Source organism: Miscanthus floridulus, chromosome 10 (genome assembly GCF_019320115.1).
Source record: "Miscanthus floridulus cultivar M001 chromosome 10, ASM1932011v1, whole genome shotgun sequence".
NCBI lineage: Eukaryota > Viridiplantae > Streptophyta > Magnoliopsida > Poales > Poaceae > Miscanthus > Miscanthus floridulus.
Genome location: NC_089589.1, coordinates 44,751,432 through 44,778,391, shown reverse-complemented (window position 1 = coordinate 44,778,391; position 26,960 = coordinate 44,751,432). Strand labels below are relative to the sequence as shown.

Sequence of the window (26,960 nt, the reverse complement as noted above, 5' to 3'; positions counted from 1 at the left end):
GCTCACACCCTTAGTCCCCGGCAGGGCGAGGGGTCCTTGAACTGCGGGGACGGGTGCGACGGACCCAGTATCACGTCCACTGGCGATGCCAGATCTGGCCCCTCGCGTGGCCGCGAGGTCGAAAGCAGAAAGATGGGAGGTTCTTAAATTAATGATCTTCCCTTTGCAAGATGATCTTCTCAGTGATTGAAAGGTTATATATAGTACAACTTTTATCTTAAAATTTCGACTTTAGAAGGCCCTGCATATATACTGATCCTGAAAACAGGAGTGACTTTCAATTTTTCAATGTACCCTCATGCCCAAGACGCTCTCGACTGCCAAAGGAAGAAGCGACGACAAATTATACTCTTAACTTATGTGCATAACTTTTTACGTGGTAACTTATCACCATAGCTTCTCATTATGACTTTTTAACTTTTTTTTATTTTTATTTTTGGGAAGCTATAAAGTTATATTCATAACTTTTTATGTGACAAGTTATCACTACAATTTTCTCATCATAACTTTTTTTACTTTTCTTTTTTTGAAAAAAAATATCTGCCTAACTTTCTAATTTGAAAAAGTTACAAAGTTATACTTGCAGCGCTTATGCATAACTTATCACGGAACAATTTATCACTTCAACTTTTTGACTTTCCCTTTTCAAAGAAAAAAATATTTCTGCATTTTTTTTGGAAAGTTACAAATTGTACTCATAACTTTTTTGATAGTGTTTACATAATTTTACAGACAACTTATGATCACACAATTTTCTTCATGACCATTATAATGCTGATTTTTTTTTAATTTTCACCTCTTTTTGCCAAAAATTAAAGTTTACACCCCTGATGGTCGTAAATCCTTTTTTGGACCCTGAGGTCGGCGCCGAGGTAATACGGCTCGGCGTTGTGGCCTATGATGCCAAGGTAGCACGCCACCGTGGATAAAATATCCTTGAAACTTAAAAAACACCCTTTATAAAAAAGTGTAGATTGCATGTAATTAAGAGCACATCAGTTTGCCTATTATTTAAGTCCTAGGCAATATGTGGCATAGATTATGTAACGCTTAATTGACACGGGTGCAAGAGAGCTGATACAATCTCATCACGAATGACAACACAGATCGATTGGGAACACAGTTTTGTGTACATAATATAGGATGTCTATTAACATCATGTTCTTTCGCATTCGCTGTTCTATGTTCCTCCTTTTCTCTTGAGACATATTGTATGCAATTTCTGTTTTAAGCTCCCATATGTGACTAATGGCTCCATTACTCCATAAAACACTAGTGCTTATAAACATGATATATATGTGTGCATATTATACACACACGCATACATAATTATGACCTTATGGGTTGCACAAATGGCTAGACACCAGTTTGCCATCTAGATGGTAGGTAGTACCCGCTTCTTGTAACTCACCATTACTCTTCCTTTAGGCTCCGGCACTAGCTTGGTCCAGTTAGGCTCAGGAAAAGGAGATTCCAATTTTAGCTCGAAGTTTCTTAGCAAATAGCTCCATAACACCTTAATTTGCAAATAAGCATAAGACTCGCCTAGGCAAGCATGCCTTCCAGCACCAAATGATGTGTAAGAAAACTTACCACCAACTCTGTCTTCTTCTCTTCCTGGACCAAACCGGTCAGGGTCATACACATCCGGGTCCTTGTAAATGTGAGGTAAGTTGCTGTTGAATAGCGCCGGACTTACTATTGTATGGCCTCTATGAATCTCATACTCATTGCCATCTTTTGTCTGCACAGTGAAGTTCTTGTGTACTTTACGACGAAACATTTGTACTGGAGGATGTATTCGTAGCGTCTCCTTGATGCAACGGTGCAAGGTGTCCATCTCTAGGAAGGCATGATAGTCTAGATCATCCCCGTATTTTCTAACTATTTTCTTTTGTTCTTCGAGGACAGATGTCAAGCTCCTTTTACTAGCAAGCAAGTGAGCACCTGTCCATACACTAGTGATGGTGCTTGTGTGCTTTCCTGCAAAGAGCAAGGTGATGACCAGTCCAATGACCTCTGCTTCCGTTGTAGATCGGCCATCTCCATATTTGGAGTCTATCAAGTTCTGCAACACACCACTCTCAACATTGTCGTATCTCTTACGCGATCTCACAATTTCAGTCAACATCTCTGAGAGCTTGGCCCGTGCTCTGTCACGTCGTCGGTTTGCTGGAGTTGGAGCGTACGGGAATAATACGCTGGTTAGGCACATGCCATTGTCGGTGAGTTCATGGAACAGAGTAAAGAAATCATCAAACATCTTTTCCCTGACTTCCTTCCCCAGTAAGCATCGGCCAGAGATTAGCATGAGTAACTTGTCAAGCTCTTGTTTCAGATCAACCATGCCTTGCTCTCCCCACTTTGCAAAGTAGTCCTGTAAAAATAATAATGCTGCTATAATTTAACTTCTTAATTAAGTGTCCTGTCCTGTGTGAAGTGGGTGACAAACATGTAACAACTGTGCGAACAGTACTTAGATCCCAATAGGGGACCTAGCATTTTTAAGTAAACATGGCATGCTCTGTGCATCGTCATAATAACTAGTGATAAATGTCGAAAGTGTTACAATATTTTTATTTCAAAATTTGCAATGCCACAAAAGAGAAACATCTTATCCAGTCAGCTGTAGTTGTGAAAATCTGTCATCTTAGATAGTATAGTATATACTTAGATAAAACAATACCTAAGATTTTTATGGTGTTTTATGCCAACAAATGGCCCTGTTCATTTCGCTGAAATTTGGCTTATGCTGATTTGTTGTGAGAGGAAAACACTGTTCATTCACTAAAAAGTACTGCTAAAGTAGTGCACAATATATACATAGGCACTGATGTAGAGTTAAGTGGTTGACATGACTTCTTTTGTTTGTGGTTGACATGATTTGACCGAACTAGCTAAAGGCAACAATAAGAGGTAATTATTTGTGCTGGCCAATAAGAAGGATCACCATGTTGACTAGAAGAATAGTCGGTCCAATTTTATTCAAGACAAAATTATTGTCATTGCACTTTCTTAAATGACTAAAAAATTAAATGAAATCATGTTTCATGATTATTTGAAAGACTACATGTAGAAGAAATATTTAATCAGGTGCTTCCTCAGTCAATAATATAATATTCCCTCTGTCCCAAATTAAATCAACTTCTAGAGTTGTCCTCAATTAAATTATTTTAAGTTTGACAAAATTTATAGAAAAGACTATCATATTCATGAAATATGTTTTCATAATGTACTTATTTGGTGTTATAGATGTTACCCCTTCATATAAAGTTGGTTAAACTTAAGATAATATGACTTAGTATGATTCTAGAAATTGATTTATTCTAGGATGGAGAGGGAGTATCGTATTTGATAAGACATGAAAGTTTAGACATGGTCAATTCTCACTTACCCCCACTTCTTGAATCATGGGACCAGCATGGCTTCTCAACTTTGATGGTTTTAGTGCATCAAAGGAGATACGAGCCTGCTCATTCCGGGTGGCAGTGTCCACGCCATAGCCAACCTCTTTGCCAAGCATGGGCACAGTGAATTCAATGACATTACCATGGCTTATTTCTGAATCCAAGCCTTGGTAAAAATGAGCAGAGACCTCGGGCCCAATCAAGAATGTTACCTTGAATTGAAAGAAACTTATTGTGAACACACTCCCCAACCTTGTATATTGATCGTGGATCATCGCTTGCAGACCCTTTGAAAGAAGTGTATGTAAAACTGGAATGATAGAAACTCCCTTCACTGTTGGTGGCTGTGGCCGAGTGCATTTTGGATCAAACATAATTCCTCCTCTTGTAGCCTTGCTTATAACCACAGTGATAAAAACAAGAGCTATGGTGAACCACATAACACCATTTATCATATCCATGATGACACAGTTATTCGTAGAGTGACGGAGTGCAGCAGCTCGGCGTTGACGAAAGCACTGCCTAAGCATGGAATTGAGTTGGAAGTTATATTAGACCTTTACATGTAAATGCTATTATATCACCAAACAAATACAATATGGACATATATTTTAGCCTGGTTATGACAAGCATTTCGGCTTTGTTTACATTGTAAGATAAGAAATTCAGGTCTTCATTAGGAATTTAAGAATCTATTGAGCACATGAGGTTTTGGATACAATAAAACTACTGGATAACAAAATAATAAAATAAAATTATTGCACACTTACTCCCTTGGTACACACACATTTCCAGATTCACATCATAATATTTGACAAAACAATTAGTGTACAAAAACATTGTACCGTAAAAGTGGTTGGGTTGGGTTTGTATTTAGAAATATGTTCTAATGTCTAACCCTGACTCTGTGTCGACAGAATATCGTCGGCAGTCCTCCGAGGGGTATCCCACGAAGGTAGATTGATCGGCAGAGGTGCGCGTAATCAAGAACAAGAAGGCAACAGAGACATAAGAGTTAGACAGGTTCGGGCCGTCAGCACGACGTAATACCCTACTCCTGTGGTATGTTGGTTTATATTGGCTATTGTATGATATTGCGTGTGTTTTGAGGGGGTCCCCTACCCGCCTTATATAGCCGGGGGTAGGGTTACAAATCGGTTAGATCTAGGAGATAACCGGTAAGTAATAACAGATTACAGGGATCACGGGATCGAGCATATCCTAATAGATCTCGTAGCATCTTCAGGATATCACCCTTGATGTCTTGCGGTACACGCCGAACAACACCGTGCACCATAAGTCTTCGTCTTGTGGGCTGGACCACCCCTGGCAGCACAGCCCATGTAGTCTGCCGTGGGTATCCAGGGTCATACCCCCCACAGTTAGTCCCCGAGCGCCTTGTATCCGTTGTGCAATGCCGTCTTGAGCTTATCCGAGCAGGTGTAACAAAGCTGAGCAGTCAGACTCATAGTCTGACCACCCTAATGAGTCGTCGAGCAGTTGTGGACCGTAACCGACCAGCTTAACTATCCGGCCGAGCCCGGGCTTACCCAAGTAAGGCTTACCAGAAGGATGTAAGGAGCTCAAGTTCAAAATAAAAAATTTCCTCGCTGTAAACCAAGTATGCCCACTTAGAGTCCGACCACGAGAAAGGGAGATAATCCTCTTCAACTTTAGGAGGCACAGAGTCTTCCAATGAACAGATTAAAGAAAACACACTCACCGCAAGGTGAAGTGTGCCCACTTAGTCCCCGAGCCTAACAGTAGGTGACGTGGTCATGTGGTGCCAGGGTCCAGAAAGTAGAAGAAAGATAAAAGACCAGCCGAACAGGCAACCAGTCCACGGGCTGAGCCCTGATATGAAAAGCGCACATTCACCGCAAGGTGAAGTGTGCCCACTTAGTCCCCGAGCCTGACAGTAGGTGACGTGGTCACGTGGTGCCAGGGTCAGAAACTACAGTAACCAAAAAAAGTCTCCAGTATGGTGAGAAACCGAATCATAATGATGACATAGTCCCCAAGCCACAAGTGAAAATCTTGGATAAATCAAGAAGTGCTGATTACTCAAATCACGGAGAAAAAAACTAGAGTAATGACTGTAAAGTAGAAATTACTGAGCCTTGATGGTATTGCGGAGAGGTCGGTGAATATTCGGTGTGCAGTACTGAGTTATGTCGAAAATGGACGATATGGGGCATAGTTGCGTGGAAGCCCAGATAACGGCTCACCACGCCGCTTTGGGGAATTTGGAGGAGCACAAATCAGCATGGTGTGGTTTCCCAAAAACCCTTGAATGCGAAAAGTCAGGAGGGTGTCTTTATAACTGCGTCGCCACACTCCGCGCTCCCACCTTTGCCACTCCATCACTTCGTCTTCCTCCTCGCCCTCGCGCTCCCCATTCGCATTCACACACACTCCGCCACTAGGGCTAAAAAGCTTGTGTAAAGGGACCAGTTCCGATTTGGATCTGAGGGATGGCGCCGAAGTGGGGAGGTGGTAATGTGAAGAAGGCGGCCGGCGGGGCGAGCCATGACAAGGAATGGGTACTATCACTCATGGGGGAGATGGAGCTCAACGAGATGGTGGAGGCAGGCATTCTTCCAGATCATGTCACCGCCGAATGGCGTCCTGCCGACGATGAGCCTTATCCGATGCCACACACCGATGAACTCGTTGTATTCGATGATTACTTCTGGCGTGGATTAGGGCTTCCGGTACATCTTTTCTTGCGAGATCTGTTAGAATATTGGGGAGTGAGCTTATGCAATCTTCATCCGAACACTGTTCTGCACATTTCTGTGTTTATCCACTTCTGTGAGGTTTATCTTCACATTCTTCCCCATTTCAATCTCTTCTGACACTTTTTCTGGCTGAAGAAGAAAGAAGGGGGTGGTTCCAAAGTTGTCTGCGGTGTGTATCTACAGCTCCGCGATGGGATGGCGAGTGAATACATTCCTGTGCCGCTAAATACCTTGCTGAAGGGGTGGAATACCAGGTGGTTCTATATGAAGCAAAGTGATCCTACCGTCCGATACGATGTCGACCAGATTCTAGAGAATCAAAGGAGCTGGTCGGAGAAACTGACCAGTGCCGATATGGAATAGGTGAAGGAGCTCCTCAAGCTAATGAGGGGCATGAAGACGAGCGAAGTGGTGGTGGCGGTGAACTTCATACTGCGCCACGTCTAGCCCCGCAAGGAGAGGGCTCATGCGGGCTTTGACTTCAAAGGAGATACTGACGGCGCCCGAGAGAGGACAGAGAATCTAGCAAAGGAGGCTATGCTACACAGGGCCGCTGAACTATTCGCTCCAAACGTGTCGTACACCATGCCGGGGCAGTTGAAACCCTTCAACTGTTTGAACTCACCTCCTTAGGTAAAAATCTTGACTGTTGTTCATGGTGCTTTTTATCCCATGCCGACGCTGAGTAGTGGACTAATTCGCTTGTGGAAAGATCAATTGTCAGGAACAAGCGGTGTACTTCTCGGGCGTGCCGAGGAGTGATTGGCTAAAGGTAGTGGACGCCAGGCTGACCACTCAGCCGGAGGAAGGTGCCATCAGCACCTCATCCGAATCTGGAGGTGAAGGTGCTAGTCAAAAGGAGAGTCCCCCCGGTATCAGAGAAAGTTTGAGGGAAAAGGGCGGCAAAAAATGAGCCAGCCCGAAAGAAAAGTAGAACGGCAGATGTAGCTCCCCATGAGCCATCCGACATCTCATTTGGTGGCAGTCGGACCACTCGGACGCAGAGTGCAGTGATATCCGAGTGGTCGGATGACGACGAGGCATCGATAGCTCCCCCTCCGAGCACCAAAACATCATCGCGTGGAATGTGCATGGAGGTATGATCGAAGGGAGGAGTAGACGTCCAGCATCGAGTCCCCAAGAAGTAGCCAACGGAGAAGATGCCGACGGCAAGGGCCATAAGACCACCAGCCTAGGACATGCAGATCGACCCTAGAGCAGGGCCTAGGAGCTCGAGGAGGCCATGCTGATTCAGAACCATTCATCAGGAAGCTGACATGTAAGTATCTTTGCTTTGGGATCGGTTGTTGTCTGATCTTTATAGTGGCGGTGATCGATGGGCTAATCTGATGCAGAACGGGGCACACGGAGGATCTGAATCCTTTAGGCCAGACTGGCGGGCAGCTAGGGGCTAGTCCCGGCATGGAGACATTGCGAGCAGACTCTGTCCTAGAGTCCCTGGGCGCTCATCGGTTTGTGGAGGATTCGACCACTGCTGCTGATGGAGTTGTAGGTGGAGAGCGGTCGACGACAGCGACGGGCGATTTGATGGAGATGCCAGGAGCTGTGCTAGAATTGGGGGCACTAAGGCTAGCAATGTCGGAGGAGCAAGCGGCGCACCCTAAGATGCCGCAGGGCATGGTTGGTTGCTCCGTGCGGACACCGATCCCCCAAGGAGCGCCACCAACTTGGAGGAAGAGGACGGGGTCAAGGAGATCGAGCCTGGAGGATCATGACCTCAGACTGTCCGCATCTTCCACAAAAGAGGGGAGGAAATTGTGGTCGTAGAAGAGGACACCACTAGGGAGGTGAAGAGGCTACGGTCCACCCTTTGGACAACTATGAAGCAAATTGAGGTTAGTGTTGTGTCAGCGGTGTCTGTCTTTGGTGTTGGAGACTATGGTCTTTTATAATCTTAGTGCTTTGTAGGGCATAGCGCGGACTGTCGTACCATGGTAGCAGTTGATCAAAAGGATGGAGCCCCTCGCTGAGGAGAATGAGAAACTGAGGGAGGCAATGAAAATGATGGAGAAGAACATCCAGAGGGCCCAACGCGAAAGGGATCTTGCTGAATCAAACACCAAGGACCTAGAGTACCAAAAGGGCACCTTATCCGAGCAGTTGAAGACTTTCTCCAAATAGCTAGAGCGCACCTCCAAGTAGCTGAAAAGCATCTCTGAACAGAAGAAAGGTATTGCGGATTAGTGAATTTGTTCTACATTTCCGAACAGTCTTGATGTTGCTATTGACCGTTACGTTTGTAGAGCAAGATGCGGAGCTCGACTAGTTGCGTCAAGTCGTCGGTCAACTCCAAGAGGAGAAGGAAAAGGCATCTAGTTGGGTGGAGAAACTGGCCAAGGATCTAGAAGGTGAGTCGTTCATGGTTGGGGGTGTTGCTGATATGATTTCTTCATTTGATGAATCCTTTTGCTGTCTGCAAAATACCGTCGACAAACCAAGGCATAGTTCGATGCGCTGGAGCTGGAGGCAAAAATCTAGAGGGGAAAATTTGACGCCATGGTGGCCAGAGTTAGGCCGGTGCTCGACTGTATCGATATGGAGGTAGCTCCTCAGCCTGCCGATAGGCCGTCCCATCCGGACACCATCATTGACAGGTGCAAGGCGGCGTGGAAGAACTTCAAAGGCTTCAACCGAGATGCTGCTATCTCCATCGTGACACATGCCCTGGCGGTGGTCCTGTCGCACTACCCTGCAATCAATCTTCGAGTGATAGGGGCTGGATTCGCTAGAGGGATGAGTGCGATGAAAGAGGAGTAGCTGAAAGATGAGGTGGAGGACGCGACGAAGAGGCTGGCCGGCAATGTCGATCTGTTCAGCGAGGTAGACGATGACGGCCAAGCTCAATAACCTAAGTGGGTTGGAACCTGTATGGGACAACTAGAAAGGGCAGTTAGATGCATGAGGGCCTAAGCAAACATTTGTGTATTTGTATAAATGTTGTAAGTAGACAACATGTGCATGTTCAGGCGGCTTGCTAGTGCTTGCGATAAAAAAAGATGTGCTGTTAACCCTAACGTCTTTATACATGGTATAAGTAGCGTACGAGCAGTTAGTTCGTTATTGGGCTCTTGGCCTTGGCTAGCTCATATCCCATAATGTCGAGTGCTAGAGCCCGTGCATGTGTAGAGGGAACAGACATGACCGAGGAACCACAGCCAAATACCCATAACACAGAGTGCTGGAGCTCGTAGCACGTGTAGGGAGAGATCAGAGACAGGGTTTTCTCCAAAGAAGACAGAGCGGAACATTTGCTGCTCGATGGTTTGCAGAATATCTTAAAGATATTTTAGTATGGAGACACGAGACGAAGCATTTATGAATATCAAGTATAATTGTCGGAGTTTGTTAAGGAGTAGCCTGGAGCTGGTAATCGTAGATGGATATTAAACTAGAGTGGAGAAATAATGAAGATAAATTATGGCATCAAAAACTTCATTCATTATGGAGTGAAGAGTACATATCTGGAGCGTTTCAAGGATAGAAATGTATAAGGTGCTTGATGTGCCATGAATTGGGCATATCGATTCCCTCCATGTCACATAGCTGGTAAGACAATGGTCAGATAACCTCTTTGACCACGTAAGGGCCTTCCCAGGGGTAGGAGAGCTTGTGCATCCTTTTGGTTTTCTGCTTTCTACGGAGAATGAGGTCGCTGACCGCAAACGAACAACCTTTGATATTGCGACTGTAGTATCTTCGTAGGCCTTCTAGGTATTTGGCCGTGTGGATGCAAGTGATCAGGCATTCTTCTTTGGCTCTATCGATGTCCTCTGTCTGAATAGCTGTGGCTTGCTTTTCATTATAATGCTCCACCCTAGGTGCTCGGAAGGCAATGTCTACAGGATGTATGGCTTCTGAGCCATAGACCAAAAAATATGGAGATACGCCGGTGTTGCAACTAGCTTGAGTTCACAACCCCTAGACCACAACTAGAAACTCTTTGAGCCATCGGCCCGGATGCTTTTCCTCTTTCTGGTATAGTCTCTTTTTGAGGGCACCGAGGATCATGTCGTTCACCCGTTCGACCTGGCCATTGGCTCTAGGATGGGCAACAGAGACATATTTGATGGAGATGCATCGGTCTTCATAGAAATCCCAAAAATGGTGACCAGTGAATGTAGTTCCAAGGTCGGTGATGATGGTGTTCGGTAGACCAAATCTATGGATGATATCTTAGAAGAGCTCGATTGCCTTCTGTGCAGTAGCCGAAACAAGCAGCTTGTATTTGATCCACTTGGAGAACATGTCAATGGCAATGTATATGTATCGAAAACCGCCTAGCGCAGGCTTGAAAGGCCTGATCATGTTGAGTCTCCAACATGCAAAAGGCCAAGAAGCTAGGATGGTCTGCAATTCCTACGTTGGCGCGTGTATTTACTTGGCAAAAAACTGACATCCTTCACAATGTCGGACAAGGTCTTATACATCGGAGATGGCCGTGGGCCCATAAAAACCAGCTCGGAAAGCTTTGCCGACCAGGTTTCTGGAGGCCGCATGGTTGCCACAGGAGCTAGAGTGAATTTCAAGAAGTAATTTCACTCCCTCTTCTTGGGTGACACATTTCTGCAGTATCCCTTCCTTAGTGCTTTTCCTCATCAACTTCCCATCTACCAGCACGTAATGCTTGCTGCGATAGATAAGACGTTTAGTTTTGGTCTTGTCGGTGGGTATGTCAGCGCTGGTTAGGTACTTGATGAACTGTTCCCTCCAATCTATGGCCGGCGAAGGTACTGCAAGTACCAGCTGCTCGGCGAGGGATTTCTTGAACTTCCTTCTCTTCTTTAATAGATGGCATAAAGAGGTTTTGAATGAAGACCCTAGGTAGAATCATGGCACGAGAAGAGCCTATCTTAGATAGGTGGTTGGCGAGCTGATTTTGGTCTCATACCACATGGTGGTACTCGATACCGTAAAACTTTCCTTTGAGTTTCCTGATCTCGGTGCAGTATGCATCCATCTTCTCACTGGAACAGGACCAATCTTTGTTGACTTGGTTGATGACCAGCGCGGAGTCTCCGTATACCATAAGGCATTTGACGCCGAGCTCGATGGCTATATGAAGTCCGTGGACACATGCTTCATATTCCACGATGTTGTTGGAAGCTGGATAATGAATTCGGAGGACGTATCGGAGCTTGTCCTTAGTCGGAGTAATAAACAAAATGCCGGTGCCAGCACCATTGATGTTGATGGCTCCATCGAAATACATTATCCAGTGCTCGGGGCAAGCAGCGGGCATGGGCTCTGGGATCTCGGTCCACTCAGCGATGAAGTCAGCCAGCGCCTGTGACTTAATGGTCGGCCTACTTCTAAATTCTATGGAATAAGTGCCGAGCTCGACTTCCCACTTGATGATGTGGCCATTGGCCTCTTTGTTATGGAGGATGTCCCCTAGAGGGAACTCGGTGACCACGGTGATCTTGTAGTACTCGAAGTAATGGAGGAGCTTGCGCGACGTGACCAGAATGACGTATAACAACTTCTGAACCTAAGGGTAATGAGTTTTGGACTCATTAAGAACCTCATTTATGAAGTAGACCGGACGTTGCACCTTATAGGCGTGTCTGACCTCCTCGCGCTCGATGATGATAGCTATGCTAACGATGCGAGAGGTAGCGGCGATGTAGATCAATAGGGTTTTGTCTGGTTGAGGTGCCGTCATGATCAGAGGATTTGTTAAAAACAACTTGAGCTGCTCGAAGGCCATATCAGCCTCCTCCGACTAGGAGAAGCACTCGGAGGCCTTGAGTAGTTTGAAGAATGGTAGTCCCTTTTCACCGAGGCATGATATAAAGCAGCTGAGAGCAGCCATGCACCCTGCGAGCTTCTATATATCCTCTACATAGGTCAGCCATTTCATTCTAGTAATGGCAGAGACCTTGTCGGGGTTGGGATATACCTTGGGCACTGACGATGTAGCCCAGGAGTATACTGGATGGAACTCTAAAGATGCACTTTGAAGGGTTCAACTTCCATCGGTATCTTTTTAGGTTGGCGAATGTTTCTTCGATGTCGGCGATGAGACTGTCAGTAGTTTTGGATTTGATGACCACATCATCAATGTAAGCTTCGACGTTGCAGCCTATCTATTGGTCAAGGCACATTTGGATGGCCCTTTGGTAGGTCGCCCTAGCATTTTTGAGTCCAAAAGACATGGTGGTATAGCAATACGCACCGAAAGGTGTGATGAATGATGTTTTGATCTGGTCATCCTCTTTGAGGAATATCTGGTGATAGCTAGAGTAACAGTCGAGGAAAGAGAGGAGTTCGCAGCCGGCGGTGGAGTCTACAACCTCATCTATCCAAGGCAGACCAAAGGGGTCTTTAGGGCAGTGTTTATTGAGATCAGTGTAATCAACGCACATTCTCCATTCTTTATTCTTCTTTTGAACAAGAACTGAGTTTGCCAGCCACTCAGGATGATACACTTCTTTAATAAATCTAGCTGCTAGGAGCCATTTTATTTCTACCCTAATAGCCTCCTTCTTGTCTGGCGTGAATCATCAAAGCTTCTACTTGATCAGCTTGGCGGTCGGTGAGACATTCAAGGTGTGCTTGATCTTCTCCTGTGGTACCCCAAGCATGTTTGTAGGTTTCCAAGCAAACATGTCGGCGTTGGCACGTAGGAAGGAGACAAGGCTGAGATGAGCCCCAATCTTGGCGATCTTGGTGGGGTCGTCAAGGCCGAGGCCGACCTCCTTCGTTTCCTTAGACTTGGCAGAGGCACGAGGAGGCTCCAGCGCTGGGATCTCCAGGTCGTCGGTGGACACCGTCTTGGCATCGGTGACCATGCTGGCCATCTGGATGATAGGTCGGTGGCTTCGGCGAGGGAGAGACTCTCTGTTTCGCAGGCGTAGGTGATGGAGAGGTTGGCCCATAGAGCTAGAACTCTTGTAGGCACGGGCACCTTCAATACCAGATAGGCATAGTGCGGTATGGCCATGAACTTGGCCAGAGCTGGTCGACCAAGTATGGCGTGGTAGGCAGTGTTGAAGTTGGCGATGTAGAAGTTGATGTGCTCGACACGAAAGTTGCTAGCCATGCTGAATTATACTAGGAGGGTGATCTCTCCAAGCGATCGGGATGCCCTGCCAGGTACCCCCCCTAGAAGGAGGAGTCGGAGGGAGTGAGGTCTTCTACTCCAAGGCCCAGCTCCTTTAGGGCTCTAGCGAAGAGCAAGTTTAGGGCGCTTCCGCCGTCGACGAGTACTTTCCTAAAGAGTACTTTCTTGATGGTTGCATCGAGAACGAGGGGGAAGCACCCTATGTAAGGGATGTCCACCCACTGGTCAGCCCTGTTGAAGGTGATGGGGACCTCAGACCAGGGGCGATAGCTCGGGTCGGCGATAGCGTCTTCTGTGTTGACGGCGAGCACCCGACGGGCGGTGAGTTTTTGATCTCTTCTATTCTCGACGGTGGTGAGGCCCCTGAAGATAGTGGCGACCACTTTGTCATGATCCTAGAAGGCATCATTGTTGTCCCTAGGTGGTCGGCGACCTCTAGCTCCGTCGTCGTTGTCGTCATCATTCTTTTTGGCCTGGAACTCCTTAGCCAAGCCAACGCAGCCCTTCATCTTGTGCTTGCTATTCTTGTGGAGAGGGCACGGGCCTTCGAGGATTTTCTTGTACTGCTCGTCATAGTTATGTTTGGCGCGAGGTTCATCAACAGTGATGATGATGTTGTCTGGTCGGCGTTGGCGATACTAACCAGCTTTAGACCCCTCTGGCCGATCGCGGCCACTGTCCTGATGGTGGCCACAGTCATCGTAGCGGCAGTCACTGTGGTGTCGTTCGTCGGGGCACTCATTGCTATGGCAAGTTGGGCGGTGAGTGCCTGCATCCTCGTTGAAGCGAACTTGGCCTCTTCAGCGTCGACGTATTGATCGGCGGTTGTGATCATCTTGCCAATCCCCTTTGGTGGCTTACGATTAAATTTGGAGTGGAGGTCATGATGATGGAGTCCTCTAACAAAGGCGGTGATGATTTCTGCTTCTGTGATGTTGGGAATAGAATTCCTCATCTTGGAAAATCGTCTGATGTAACTACGGAGGAGCTCGAACGGTTTTTGATAAATGTGATTCAGATCATGCTTGGTGCCCGATCGAGTACACATAGCTATGTAATTGTCGGTGTCGATAGAATCCCAAAAAAACATACTTCGATGTCAAAAAAGCGTATTTGTAAAAATCTTTGGAAAAAAAAGTCGTCGGTAGTCCTCTGAGGGGTATCCCACGAAGGTAGATTGATCAGCAGAGGAGCGTGAGATCAAGAACAAGAAGGCAATAGAGACACACGAGTTAGACAGGTTCAGGCCATCAGTATGACGTAATACCCTACTCCTATGGTCTATTGGTTTGTATTAGCTATCGTATGATATGCCGTGATTTTAGAGGAGGTCCCTGCCCGCCTTATATAGTCCGGCAGGCAAGGTTACAAGTTGGTTAGATCTGAGAGATAACCGGAAAGTAATAACTGATTACAGGAATCCTAGGATCATACATATCCTAACAGATCTCATAGTATCTTCAGGATATCTTCCCGATGTCTTGCGGAAGGCGCCGAGCAGAGTCGTGCCCCGCAAGGCTTCTTCTTGTGGGCTGGGCCACCCCTAGGGGCATAGCCCATGTGGTCTGCCGTGGGTATCTGGGGTCGTACACCCCAGAGCTAGTCCCCAAGTGCCTTGTACCCGTTGTGCAACGTCGTCTTGAGCTTGTCCGAGCAGGTGCGAATAACGCCGAGCAGTCAAACTCATGGTCCAACCACCATGCTGAACTACTGAGCTGCGTGTGCCATCACCGAGCAGTGCGAACCGTTGTCGAGCAGCATAACCTATCGCCGAGCAGCGCGACCTGTCGCGGAGCACCGTGAACCATCGCCGAGCAGAGTGACCCAAGTACGGCTTGCCATAAGGGTGTAAGGAGCTAAAGTTTAGAATTGAAAATTTCTCCGTAGTGGACCAAGTGTGCCCACTTAGAGTCCGAACAAAGTTGCAGGAGTCAATCTTCCTTTATAGGCATGTAGTCTTCGAGAAAAAATCTCGCACACTCACTGCAAGGTGAAGTGTGCCCACTTAGTACCTGAGCCTGACAGCAGATGATGTAGTCACGTGGTGCTAGGGTCAGAAACTTGAAGAATAGTAGAAAACCAGCCGAGCAGGCAGCCAGTCCCCGATCGTGGCCCAAAAAGAGACAAAACACATTCATCGCAAGGTGAAGTGTGCCCACTTAGTCCCCGAGCCTGACAGTAGGTGGTGTAGTCATGTGGTGCTAGTGTCATAAAGTAGAAGACTAGCCAAGCAAGCAGCCAGTCCCTCGACGTAGCCTCGAGATGAGAACAAACACATTCACCACAAGGTGAAGTGTGCCCACTTAGTCCCCGAGCCTGACAGTAGGTGATGCAGTCACATGGTGCCAGGGTCAGAAACAAAAAAACAACCAAAGACCAACGGAATAGGCCGCCAGTCCCCAAGCTATAGGCGGAGTTATCGGAGAAATCAAATCATGGAGAAAAACTAGAGTAACGGCTGTAAAGTGTCAGTTACTTAGCCTCAATAAATGGTGGAGAAGTAAGTGATATTTCAGTGAGGAGCAACTGAAGGCAGCGATAAATGAGCGCCATGGGCTGCAGTTGCTCAGAAGCCTAGGTAACGGCCCATTTGCCGCATCAGAGAAATTGGAGCAGCGCAGATCGCGGGAACGGTTCCCAAAAAACCCTTGAATGCGAAATGGTGGGGAAAATCCTATATAATAGTGCCAACACAGACCCCGTTCCCACCTTTTCCACTTCATCTTCCTCCTCATCTCTCACATCACCGAATCCGCAACCACATTTGCCTCTGCCACTGAAATGTAACTAGATCTGAGAGATGGCGCCAAAGAGAGGAGCTACGAAACCAAAGAAGACGAGTCCCAAGAAGGCGGACGCTGTGGCCCGACGCGACGAGGAGTGGGTGCCGTCATGAATAGGAGAAGTTGAGCTAAACCGATTGGCGGAAGCCGGCGTTCTCCCCGACTGTGCGACCGCCGGATGGCGGCCAGCTCTCGGTGAGTCCTTTCCCATGCCTCACACTGACGAAGCAGTGGTTTTCGAAGACTATTTCTGGCGTGGGTTAGGGTTTCCTATTCACCCATTTCTGAGGGATCTGTTGGAGCTCTGGGGGGTTACTCTGTGCAATCTCCACTCCAATACCATTCTGCATATCTCTTTCTTCATCCACTTTTGTGAGGCATACCTCGGAATCCTACCCCACTTCAATCTATTCTGTCACCTATTCTGGCTGAAGAAGAGAGGCGATGCTGGTTCCAAGGTGGTCGGCGGGGTGTATCTCCAACTTCGAGATGGGATGGCGAGTGAATATCTTACCATACCGCTGAACTCATCGCTGAAGGGGTGGAACACCAGATGGTTCTACATGAAACAAAGCCACCCAGCGGTGCGTTGTAATGCCGACCACATCCCAAAAAGCCAGAGGAGTTGGTCGGAGCTGCCGAGCAAGGATGACATGGAGCAAGTAAATGAACTCCTCGGCTTGATAAAGAGCATGAAGACCAATGGCGGATTGGTAGCAGCGAGTTTCATAGTGCGCCGCATACAACCCTATAAAGAGAGGGCGCACCCAGTCTTTGAATTCAAAGGGGTGACTGACGGTACTCGAGAGAGGCTAGAAATACTGTCCAGGAGCGACGTCGAAGAGCGAACTGCCGAGCTATTTGCTCCGCTATCCTCCTTTAGGCTGTCAGGGTACACAAAGCCCTTTAATTGCAAGAATCTGCCTTCTCAGGTGAATGTACTGACTATATGTTTCCGAGAAGTTTATTTATACTACCAAGCAATAAACTAATCCTACTCATGTGAAGATCCATTTGTAGGACAGGGCGGTGTATTTCTCGGGCGTGCCAAGAAATGATTGGCCGCCATCAGTGGATGCACGACGACCTATTCAAATTGAAGAAAGCTCCATCGGTGTCTCCTCGGAATCTGGAGGAATGGATACTGGTTGAATGGAGAGTCCTCCCCCGGTGTTGGCGAAAACCCAGGGGAAGAGGCCGATGGAAGATGAGCCGGCCCAGAAGAAGAGGAAAACAGCAGCGAATGCTCCCCGCAAACCAGGCAGGATCTCTCTGGATGATGACTAGACCAATCAAACACGAAGAACCATGGTGTTCGATTGGTCTGACGATGACGAGATTCTCACGAACCCTCCCCTGAGCACGAAAGGGCCTCCACGCAACCCACACGTGGAGCAACAAACTAGGTTAGGCGAAGAAGTCCATGAAGCTCCGAGAGTCCCCGAGCAACGAGCGGAGGGAAATGCTGCGCAGTAGACACCAGAAATCCCCATGGGGCGGGCAATGGAGATCCTCGAGTAACAAACAGCAGCAGGCCCAGAGTAGTAGGCGGAACCAAGGCCGACTGAGGAAGAGCCAAAAATTCTCCCACCGAGCACAGAAGTTGACCCCACGGCTGCGCCTAGAGGCTCAGGCTGGCACCGTCGGTTCAAGAAATTGAACCGTTAGACCAAACCGTAAGTGTCCTTGTGCTGATGTTACTTTGTTGTATTTCCCTTACTTCTGTTGTGACTAAATAACTGATTTGGTATAGTGCAAAGCAAACAACTGATCCAGCCCCGCCCGCTCAGACTGAGCAGCAACCAGAAATTGGCCCTGGAGTGGTGGAGATGCCAATAGACCACATCCAAGAGTCCCGAGTGTTCGGGAGCACGCAGGGGAGCCAGTTGCTGCCCCTGGTGGCCTTGATAGCCGCAAGCGACTGCCTACTACGGCAAATGAGTCGGCGCCAGCACCTTCGGCAACGGTGGAATCAATAGCGGAAAAGCTTTCTACGCCAAAAGAGCAAACGGCGATCCCCGATACTTCGGAGGGCGTGGTCGGACCTGCTATCCGACCACCAAGCCCCAAGGTGGTCCCCCCAGCTGCAATGGAGGAGGACGAGGTGGAGGAGATTGTGCATGACGAACCTCGACCCCAAGCAGTCCGGATGCTCCGAAAGCACGGTGATGAAATAGTTATTGTCGAAGAGGAGGACACCACCAAGGAGTTCAGGAGACTAGAGACTTCCCTGACTGGTGTGATGAAACAGATCAAGGTGAATAATTCCTCTTGAAAGGTCCTTGGTTGTTTATTGGAATTGGTTAACGATAATGTCATCATGCATTTTGCAAGAAATATCTCGAGTTGCCGAGCAGCGCTGCCAGCTAATAAAGCGAATGGAGCCCCTTGCTGCGGAGAACGAAAAACTCAAAGAAGCTAGGAACCTCTCGGAGAAGAATGTCCAGATGGCCCAACGCGAATGAGACCTTGCGGAGTCAAACACGCGAGACCTAGAATACCAGAAGGGGGTCCTTACTGAAAAGCTGGCGGTTATGTCCGAGCAAGTGCGGAGCCAGTCCGAGCAACTAGCCGCTGTCTCCGACCAACTAAAAAGTGCTTCTGAGCAGCTGGAGAGGAAAAACGAATAGCTCAATAGTGTTTCCAAATAGAAAGCAGGTACGGTACATCAACGAATGTACTTTGGTATTGCTGAACAGCCGCATTTTTGTTAACAACTATTGTGCTTGCAGAGCAAGACGCTGAGCTCGGCCAGATGCGCCACGCCATCAATCAACTTCGCTAGGAGAAAGCAAAGGAAGTAGAGCGGGCAGACAAACTTGCTGAGGAGCTGAAAGGTAAATTCCTCCTGGTCGGAATTACTGTTGAAGTAGCTTCCTTGTATAATGGATCATTATAACTCTCGCAGGCTATCGTCATAAAGCCAAAGTGTAGTTCGACGTGCTAGTGCAGGAGGCCAAGGTCCAAAAGGAGAACTTCGATGCTATAATCGCCGCAATTAAGCCGGTGCTTGACTATGTAGATCTGGAACCGGCCACTCAGCACGACGATAGGCGTCAATGTCCCGACACCGTAATCCAGAGGTGCAAGGCAGCATAGGAGAACTTCAAGACTTTCAACTGCGACGCCATTACGACCGTCACTACCCATGTCCTCAAGGTTGTTCGGTCCCATTACCGTACCATCAACCTTCAGTCGATAGGGGGTGCGTTCACCGAAGGACTAGACGATGCGGGGACACAACAGCTAGAGGACGAAGTGGAGGACACAGCGAAGATGCTGGCTGGCGATATAGACCTGTTTGGTGAAATGGATGGTAACGGCGAAGCTCAGTAATCAGCTCATAGATTATCATCTGTATAGGCCTGACAGTGTAATTAGAACACGCGAAAGCGCAAGAAACAATTATTCATCGAATAAATGCTATAAGGTGCGTGTATATGTAATATATGCAGTTTGCTTGTAGTTCGGTGAAATAGTCTTCGCAGTTTCAAACCTGACGCGATTATGCGTAGTTCAAAGAACATCGAACAGTTGGTCTGCTACTGATCCCTATGGCCTTGGCCAGCCCATAGTCCATAACGTCGAGCACGGAGCCCGTGTACGTGTAGGAGTAACAGACATGACCCTGGAATCATAGATGACCACCCGTGATGCAGAGCGCAGAGCCCGTGGCACATGTAGGGAAAAATCGATGACTGGGTCTTTTCCATAAAAAACAGCGCGGAACGTGTGCTGCTCGGTAGTTGTTATACGAACTTGGAGACAAAGACAACATTAGCGGTGTCCGAGCAATGTATTCTATGTTGAACTCTCGGCCTCGGCTGACCCGTGGTCCATAACATCGAGCGCGGAGCCCGTAGACATGTAGGAAAAACAGGTGTGACCAAGGGACCACAGCCAACCACCCATAACGCAGAGCGCGGAGCCCGTAGTGCATGTAGGGAGAGATCGGAGACTGGGTCATCTTTGAAGAGAACAGAAAAGAAAGGATGTTACTCTCTGATCAAAAAATGTTTGGCGATTTGGAGAAAACGGGCTCGGCGATTTGGAGAAAACGTGCTCGGCGATTTGGAGAAAACGTGCTCGGCGATTTGGAGAAACGTGGTCGGCGCAGTTATGGCGATTACACATTGGAGTCCATCATGAAGTAGCATATAGCTCGGCAACCACAAGTGGATGTTAAACCATAATAGAGACAAAATAGAGACAAGTTATGGAGACCAAAAACTTTACTGAATATAAAATTGTAGAGTACATATCTAGAGTGTTTCAAGGATAGAAACATATAAGGTGCTTGATGTGCCATGAGTTGGGAACATCGACTCCTTCTAAGTCACTTAGGCGATAAGAACCTGGTCGAGTAACTTCTTTGACGACATAAGGCCCTTCCCAGGGGGAAGAGAGCTTGTGCAACCCTTCAGTTTTTTATTTTCTGCGGAGAACGAGATCGCCGACAATAAATGAACGACCTTTGACATTTTGGTTGTAGTACCTCTGCAAGCCTTCTAGATATTTAGCTATACAGACGCAAGTGATTAGGCGTTCTTCCTCTATCCTGTCGACGTCCTCAGACCGAACAGCCTCGGCCTGCTCTTCATCATAGTTTTCCACTTTAGGTGCTCAGAAAGTAACGTCCGCTAGTAGTATGGCTTCTGAGATGTAGACCAAAAAGTATGGAGTCACGCCGGTGCTACAACTAGCTTGAGTATGCAGTCCCCAGACTACAGCTAGAAGCTCCTTATGCCATCTGCCCGGGTGCTTTTCTTCTTTCTGATATAGTCGCTTTTTTAAGGCATCAAGGATCATACCGTTTGCCCGTTCGACTTGACCGTTGGCTCGTGGATGGGCAACGGAGACATATTTGACGGAGATGCAATGGTCTTCGCAGAAGTCCCAGAAGTGATGGCCAGTAAATGTAGTTCCGAGATCAGTGATGATGCTATTTGGTAGACCAAATCTGTGGATGATATCTTCAAAGAGCTCAACTGCTTTCTTTGCAGTGGCCGAGACGAGCGGTTTATATTCAATCCACTTGGAGAACTTGTCAATGGCAACATATACGTACCGGAAACCACCCGGTGCTAGCTTGAAAGGCCCGATCATGTCCAGTCCCCAGCACGCAAAGGGCCAGGAAGCTAGGATGGTTTGCAGCTCTTGCGCCGGCACGTGTATTTGCTTAGCGAAGACTTGACATCCTTCACAACGCCGGACAAGATCTTCTACATCAGTGATGGCTATGGGCCAATAAAAACCAGCTCGTAAAGCCTTGCCGACCAATGTTCTTGAGGCCGCATGGTTGCCGTAGGAACCAGAGTGAATTTCGAGAAGTAGCTTCACTCCCTCCTCTTGGGTGATGCATTTCTGTAGTATCCCTTCCTTGGCACTTTTCCTCATCAAGTTGCCGTCCACCAGCGCGTAAAGCTTGCTTTGACAAACTAGGCATTTAGTTTCAGTCTTGTCTGCGGGTACCTCAGTGCTGGTGAGGTACTTGATGAATTGCTCCCTCCAATCGGCGACCGGCGAAGGTACCGCAAGTACCAACTGCTCGGCAGGGGGAACTTCTTCGGCTTCCTTATCTTCTTTGATGGATGGCGCTGGGAGATCTTGAATGAAGACCCCCGACGGGATCGCGGTGTGAGAAGAACCTAGCTTGTATAAGTGGTCGGCGAGTTGATTTTGGTCACGTACCATGTGGTGATACTCGATGCCATAGAATTTTCCTTCGAGCTTTCTAATTTCAGCGCAGTAAGCATCCATCTTATCGCTGGAACAGGACCAGTCCTTGTTGAGCTGGTTGATAACCAGTGCAGAGTCCTCGTACACCATGATGCATTTGACATCGAGCTCGATAGCTATACAAAGACCATGGAGACAAGCTTCGTATTCCATGGCGTTATTGGAGGGTGGGAAGTGTATCCGGAGAACATAACATAGCTTATCCTTGGTTGGCGTAATGAACAGAATGCCCGCACTAGCACTGTTGATGTTAAGGGCACTGTCGAAGTACATCACCCAGTGTTCAGGGCAAGCAGCGGCGATGGGCTCTTGGATCTCGGTCCATTCAGCGACGAAGTCAGCGAGCGCCTATGACTTAATGGTAGGTCTGCTTCTGAATTCGATGGAATAGGTGCTGAGCTCAACAACCCATTTAATGATGCGGCCATTGGCTTCTTTGTCGTGGAGAATGTCCCCCAAAGGGAACTCAGTGACCATGGCGATCTTGTAGTATTCAAAGTAGTGTCGGAGTTTGCGCAACGTAATAAGAATGGCGTATAACAGCTTTTGTACCTGAGGGTAACGAGTTTTGGGCTCATTAAGTACCTCGCTGATGAAGTAAACTAGACGTTGTACTTTATAAGCATGCCCAGCCTCTTCACATTCGACGACAATAGCTGTGCTCACAACGCGACAAGTGGCAGCGATGTATATTAGCAGAGTCCCATCTGGCCTTGGCGCTGTCATGATCGGTGGCTTTGTTAAGAACAACTTGAGCTGCTCGAAAGCTGAGTCTGCCTCCTCCGACCAGGAAAAGCGCTCGGAGGCCTTGAGGAGCTTGAAGAAAGGTAGCCCTTTTTTGCCGAGTCATGATATGAAGCGGCTTAAAGCAGCTATGTAGCCTATAAGCGCTCGGAGGCCTGATCGATGGATGCAATTAGATCATCGTTGCTGACCAGCTTCCTTGAGTAGCGGGCAGTAGGTGGCGAGTTGTTGGTGAAGACGACCTTAGAGGCGGTTCTGAGATCGGATCTGCTGTTGCAGGCATCGGTGTGGTCGGTGCAGAATCGATCTGTACTGGCTTGATGATCTCTCCGTCTCCGTCAGCATTGATGACCTAGGAGATCGATCCGACCGTAAAGATCTGGCTGGGCTTTGGAGAGGACGAAGAGCCTGAAAAATGTACCATCTTGTTCGTCATGGAAACAGCACGTACGCCCCAACCTAGTGTATCCCACGAAGGTAGATTGATCGGCAGAGGTGCGCGTAATCAACAACAAGAAGGCAGGGATAACTGATAAGTAATGACGGATTGTAGGGATCATGGGATCGAGCATATCCTAACAGATCTCATAACATCTTTAGGATATCGCCCTTGATGTCTTGCGGTACACGCCGAGCAGCACCGTGCACCGTAAGTCTTCGTCTTGTGGGCTGGACCGCCCCTGTCAGCGTAGCCCATGTAGTCTGTCGGGGGTATCCGGGGTCGTATCCCCACACCCTGGGAGCTGGCATCCGCATCAGCATGCAGGAGGAGACGTGTCCAACTTCCGGCGAGGGGGTGGATGAGGTGGGTGCCCAACGGAGCACCGGTGAGACTTTTACGTGGTGAGTAAGTACAACAGTTTCCATCATTCGTCAGATAAGCAGGAACAAGTGCGAACTAAGCATAGCTCAGCTGGTTGGGTTCCGTGTGGTGGAACCTGCCCACCCAGATTCAAGTCCCTGACTTGACACGGATGCTCGTATTTTCCTAAATTTATTCCAGGATTTTAACGGCGTTATTATTTCAGTGGTAGGCGACGTGCCCCTCAACAGAGAAGCACCTAGGGTGACTTCTTCAAATCCTCGAGATTTGTCTGTCCAACTCAGTTCTTCAGATGTGCTCATAGGGGTAGGGTGTGCGTGCGTGCGTTCATAGGGGTGAATCAAATCCTCGAGATTTGCCGGTCCAACTCAGTTCTTTAGAGGTGCTCATTGGGATAGGGTGTAAGTGGTTGCATTCATAGGGGTGAACGTGCGCTCGTGCATGTGAGTTTTTGCGTTTGTAACTGGGTCTGAAAAAAAAAAGGGTATGCAGGAAGGAGTACAATTTTTGTGAGGGGAGATGGGCGGTGCATTAATGGGAAAGCTGAGGGAGGCACGGGAGACTTTGATCGCGGGTAGTGTTACTGAAACGATTAGCAAGGACAGTAGCAGCGGAAGGGGGGAGGCACGGGGCTTGGCGTGCTGCAATACCTAAATGAGGTAATCCTAGTCATCTCGTGGGTTGCCTTATCATCTTATCTAATCAATAATCATCATCTAAAATTCTCCTTTTCTATGCCTAATCAATAAGCAATAGGTTCAAGCAATTTTCTTGGCTAGAATATTCACCTCACATAAATCGTGCTTACTATTTTTCCTTGGCTAGAATATTATATGTGACTAAAACTAGCCAGTATGGGTATCGGTTCTACTTTGCTTTGTCCATTGCCCCCTATACTCAATTCATGGTTCCATGTCTCCCTGCAGCTTCTGAAGATTATGGCCCACATTGGCATCTACCTGGGCTGGGCCGATTTGGAGAGTTGAAAATTTGAATTTTTCCACGCTGCTGTAACAGTACTAGCCGCCGCCGGCAGGCGGCAGTGGAACATCACATAGTCCCTTTCACCCTTTGGAACTGAAGACACCAATTGTAAGGAGATGCGCTCGCACTGCATTAGAGGCAGTAGAGGATGAGAAGGGAAGCGCTTCAGCCTTAACTTCGAACGTTTCAGGAGTGGGGCGTAGAAGAAGTTCATGGCGGACGTGACCAGATCAACTGGCCTGGAGGCGTCCCCATTGGTTTGAGAGATCCAAATGATGGAGGGCGAGGAAAGAGCAAGCGGCCTAACTACCTGGCAGTAATAGTTCTCCAAGGCATAGGTTTAAACGGAGCCCAGTTGTGGTATGCGGAGGTTGTTGTGTCGCCGTGGGCTCTTCCAAGATGCCCGCTCTGAGACGGGATCGGACTTCTCCTGGTTGAGTCGACGTTGATGTGGCGCTGAAGCTCCGGGACCGGAGGCTGGACCCAACCAGCATTCGTCTGGCCCTCCTCACTGGCCATAGCAGCCATGGGCTGGCGCGCCGCACGCTGCAGGGTCGAAGACTTGGGGCAACTGGAGGGGCTATTCGTCGAACACCTGCCGGTCGACCTCCTATGTAGACTCAGGGAGCGGAACGTGGGGGGCGGCTTTCGGACCAGTTGAGAGCTCCCATGGCAGCTCTTGAGTTCGGGTCACACGACCTTGCCGGTTTGGGGGCTGATGGGAAGGTTGGAAGGTGACTATCGGGGCAGAGGAGTAGCGGGGATATGGTGCCGAAGCAGAGGTGTTGGATGGTGGAGTGGGAGAGGCAGGCCGCAGCTGTCGGCGCCGGAGCCATGGGGGCAGCCAGCGGGGCGCGGGCTCCGCCTGGGAGAGGAGGGGGAGGTCAGGGCGGCATCCTGGTCTAAATTTTGATTCCAAGAATAATATGTTATACGAGAATTAACGACTAAAGTGTGATATCGAAGGTGATGCCAAGTCAAACAGTGTTATATTTCAAATTATGTGGGTATAACTTCCAATTCACCAAACAATACAAGGGCCTATCGAGCAGGGGCTTAAGCCCATTCTATGGTCTCAAAGCCCATGGCCGCAATTATGGGCCTGGAAGAAAGTGAGGAAGAACAAAAGAGAGACGAGGAAGACCTAGACCAAGAGAACAGGACTACATGAGAGAGATTGAAATAAGCATGGAGCGGATGAGCCCCCGGCGCATAGGTGGCTGTGTCCACCCCTGAGGAGTATACATATATAGAAGTAAAATCAAGTTATCTTCAAAATGGAATCAGTGGTTGCTTCGAACGAAGGAAATTGGCACAAGAAATTCTCTGTCCATCATTTACACATTGAGTCAAACAATCCATATGACAGGACTGGGTGCGATTTGCATTGCAAGCTGGCAATGGATCGGATACATCTAATTAATGGGCCGGTTTTGATTCGTAGACTCGAATCGGGTTAACAGAGTTTGACCACCAATTCAACCGCATGTTCAAATGGGGATTGGTTCACAATTCCGATTCTAGTGTTCTCATGGCAATGAGCAAGCACAGTTGAATCAATTCCCATGTTTGGTTCTCCTGAGATGGAGAATGAAGACAGCACCAGAATATGGAGAAGAAACAAATCATAACCACCAGCAGACTTGACGAAGGCGTAATCTTAATCCTAATCGTAATTGTAATGGGCTGATTCCGTATTACTGTAACCAAACCTCACAGAAATGGGTCAAATTTTGAAGGTCAATTAATTCTCAGTCGTACCAAACAACCGAATTGAATTTTTACCGTCCCAGTTTCTGATTTCAAAGGCCAAATGGAATTGATCCAAGAAATACTAGCAATTTTTATCTAAAGCAAGAACAACGAGATATATATGCGTACCTTCAGATCGATTCAGCACAAACTGAAGCAACTTTTTCCCTCCAAAGTCCAACCTCCCTTGCTCTGAACCGAGCTTGTGCAGACTACTAGCATGTGTCACGTCTATAAAAGTCGTGGTGGGATTAGTTGGATCCGAATATATGAATAGACACACGTCAGCACCCAAACGCCGTCATCACTTTAAATACACGACACCGGATCACTTCTCATGACGCAAAGGGTGGGAAAGGAGACCGTTCTCACTCTCATACTATCTCTATCCAAAAAAAAAAATGCAATTTTAATTGCATTCTTAGTCAGCGTGTCTAAAGTTTGATCAAATATATAGGTAAAAATATTAATGTTTATAACATCGAATAGGTATATTGTGAAAATACATCTCACATGCTATTTATTTGATATTATAAATATTGATATATATATATATATATAGAGAGAGAGAGAGAGAGTTAGTCAAAATTAAGATAATTTAATTTGGTACTATATTAATTAAAATTGTGTCTTGATAGAGATGGTATATATAGAAGTGAAGCAGTAGTTAGCTGAGAGGTGTTTGCTGCCCACTCAAATGATAACTTAGAGCCTGTTGTTTAGCACGGTTTTTTGCCGCTTTGGCTTCTCCTACACCAGCACTATAGCAGTACCGTTCACAGGAGTTATTTTTCTCTTCACACGAAATGAACGTGGAGCCAGAAGAAACCACGATTTCTGGCTCCTCTGGCTCCAGCGCATCTGGTACCGTAGCAAGGAGCCGGAGCCCGGCCAAGCGGGCCT

General features: G+C 47.6%; 1 protein-coding gene across 1 annotated transcript; it reads right to left on the bottom strand.

Moving 5' to 3' along the window:
• Positions 1–1,355: 1,355 nt before the first annotated feature.
• On the bottom strand, positions 1,356–26,244 carry LOC136490131 (obtusifoliol 14-alpha demethylase-like). Its single transcript, XM_066486612.1, has 3 exons — positions 26,187–26,244; positions 3,395–3,929; positions 1,356–2,377 (listed from the first exon to the last, which is right to left on the bottom strand). The coding sequence occupies exons 2-3, from the start codon at positions 3,866–3,868 to the stop codon at positions 1,376–1,378; spliced, it is 1,476 nt and encodes a 491-aa protein (XP_066342709.1). The 5' UTR covers positions 3,869–3,929; positions 26,187–26,244; the 3' UTR covers positions 1,356–1,375.
• Positions 26,245–26,960: the final 716 nt, after the last annotated feature.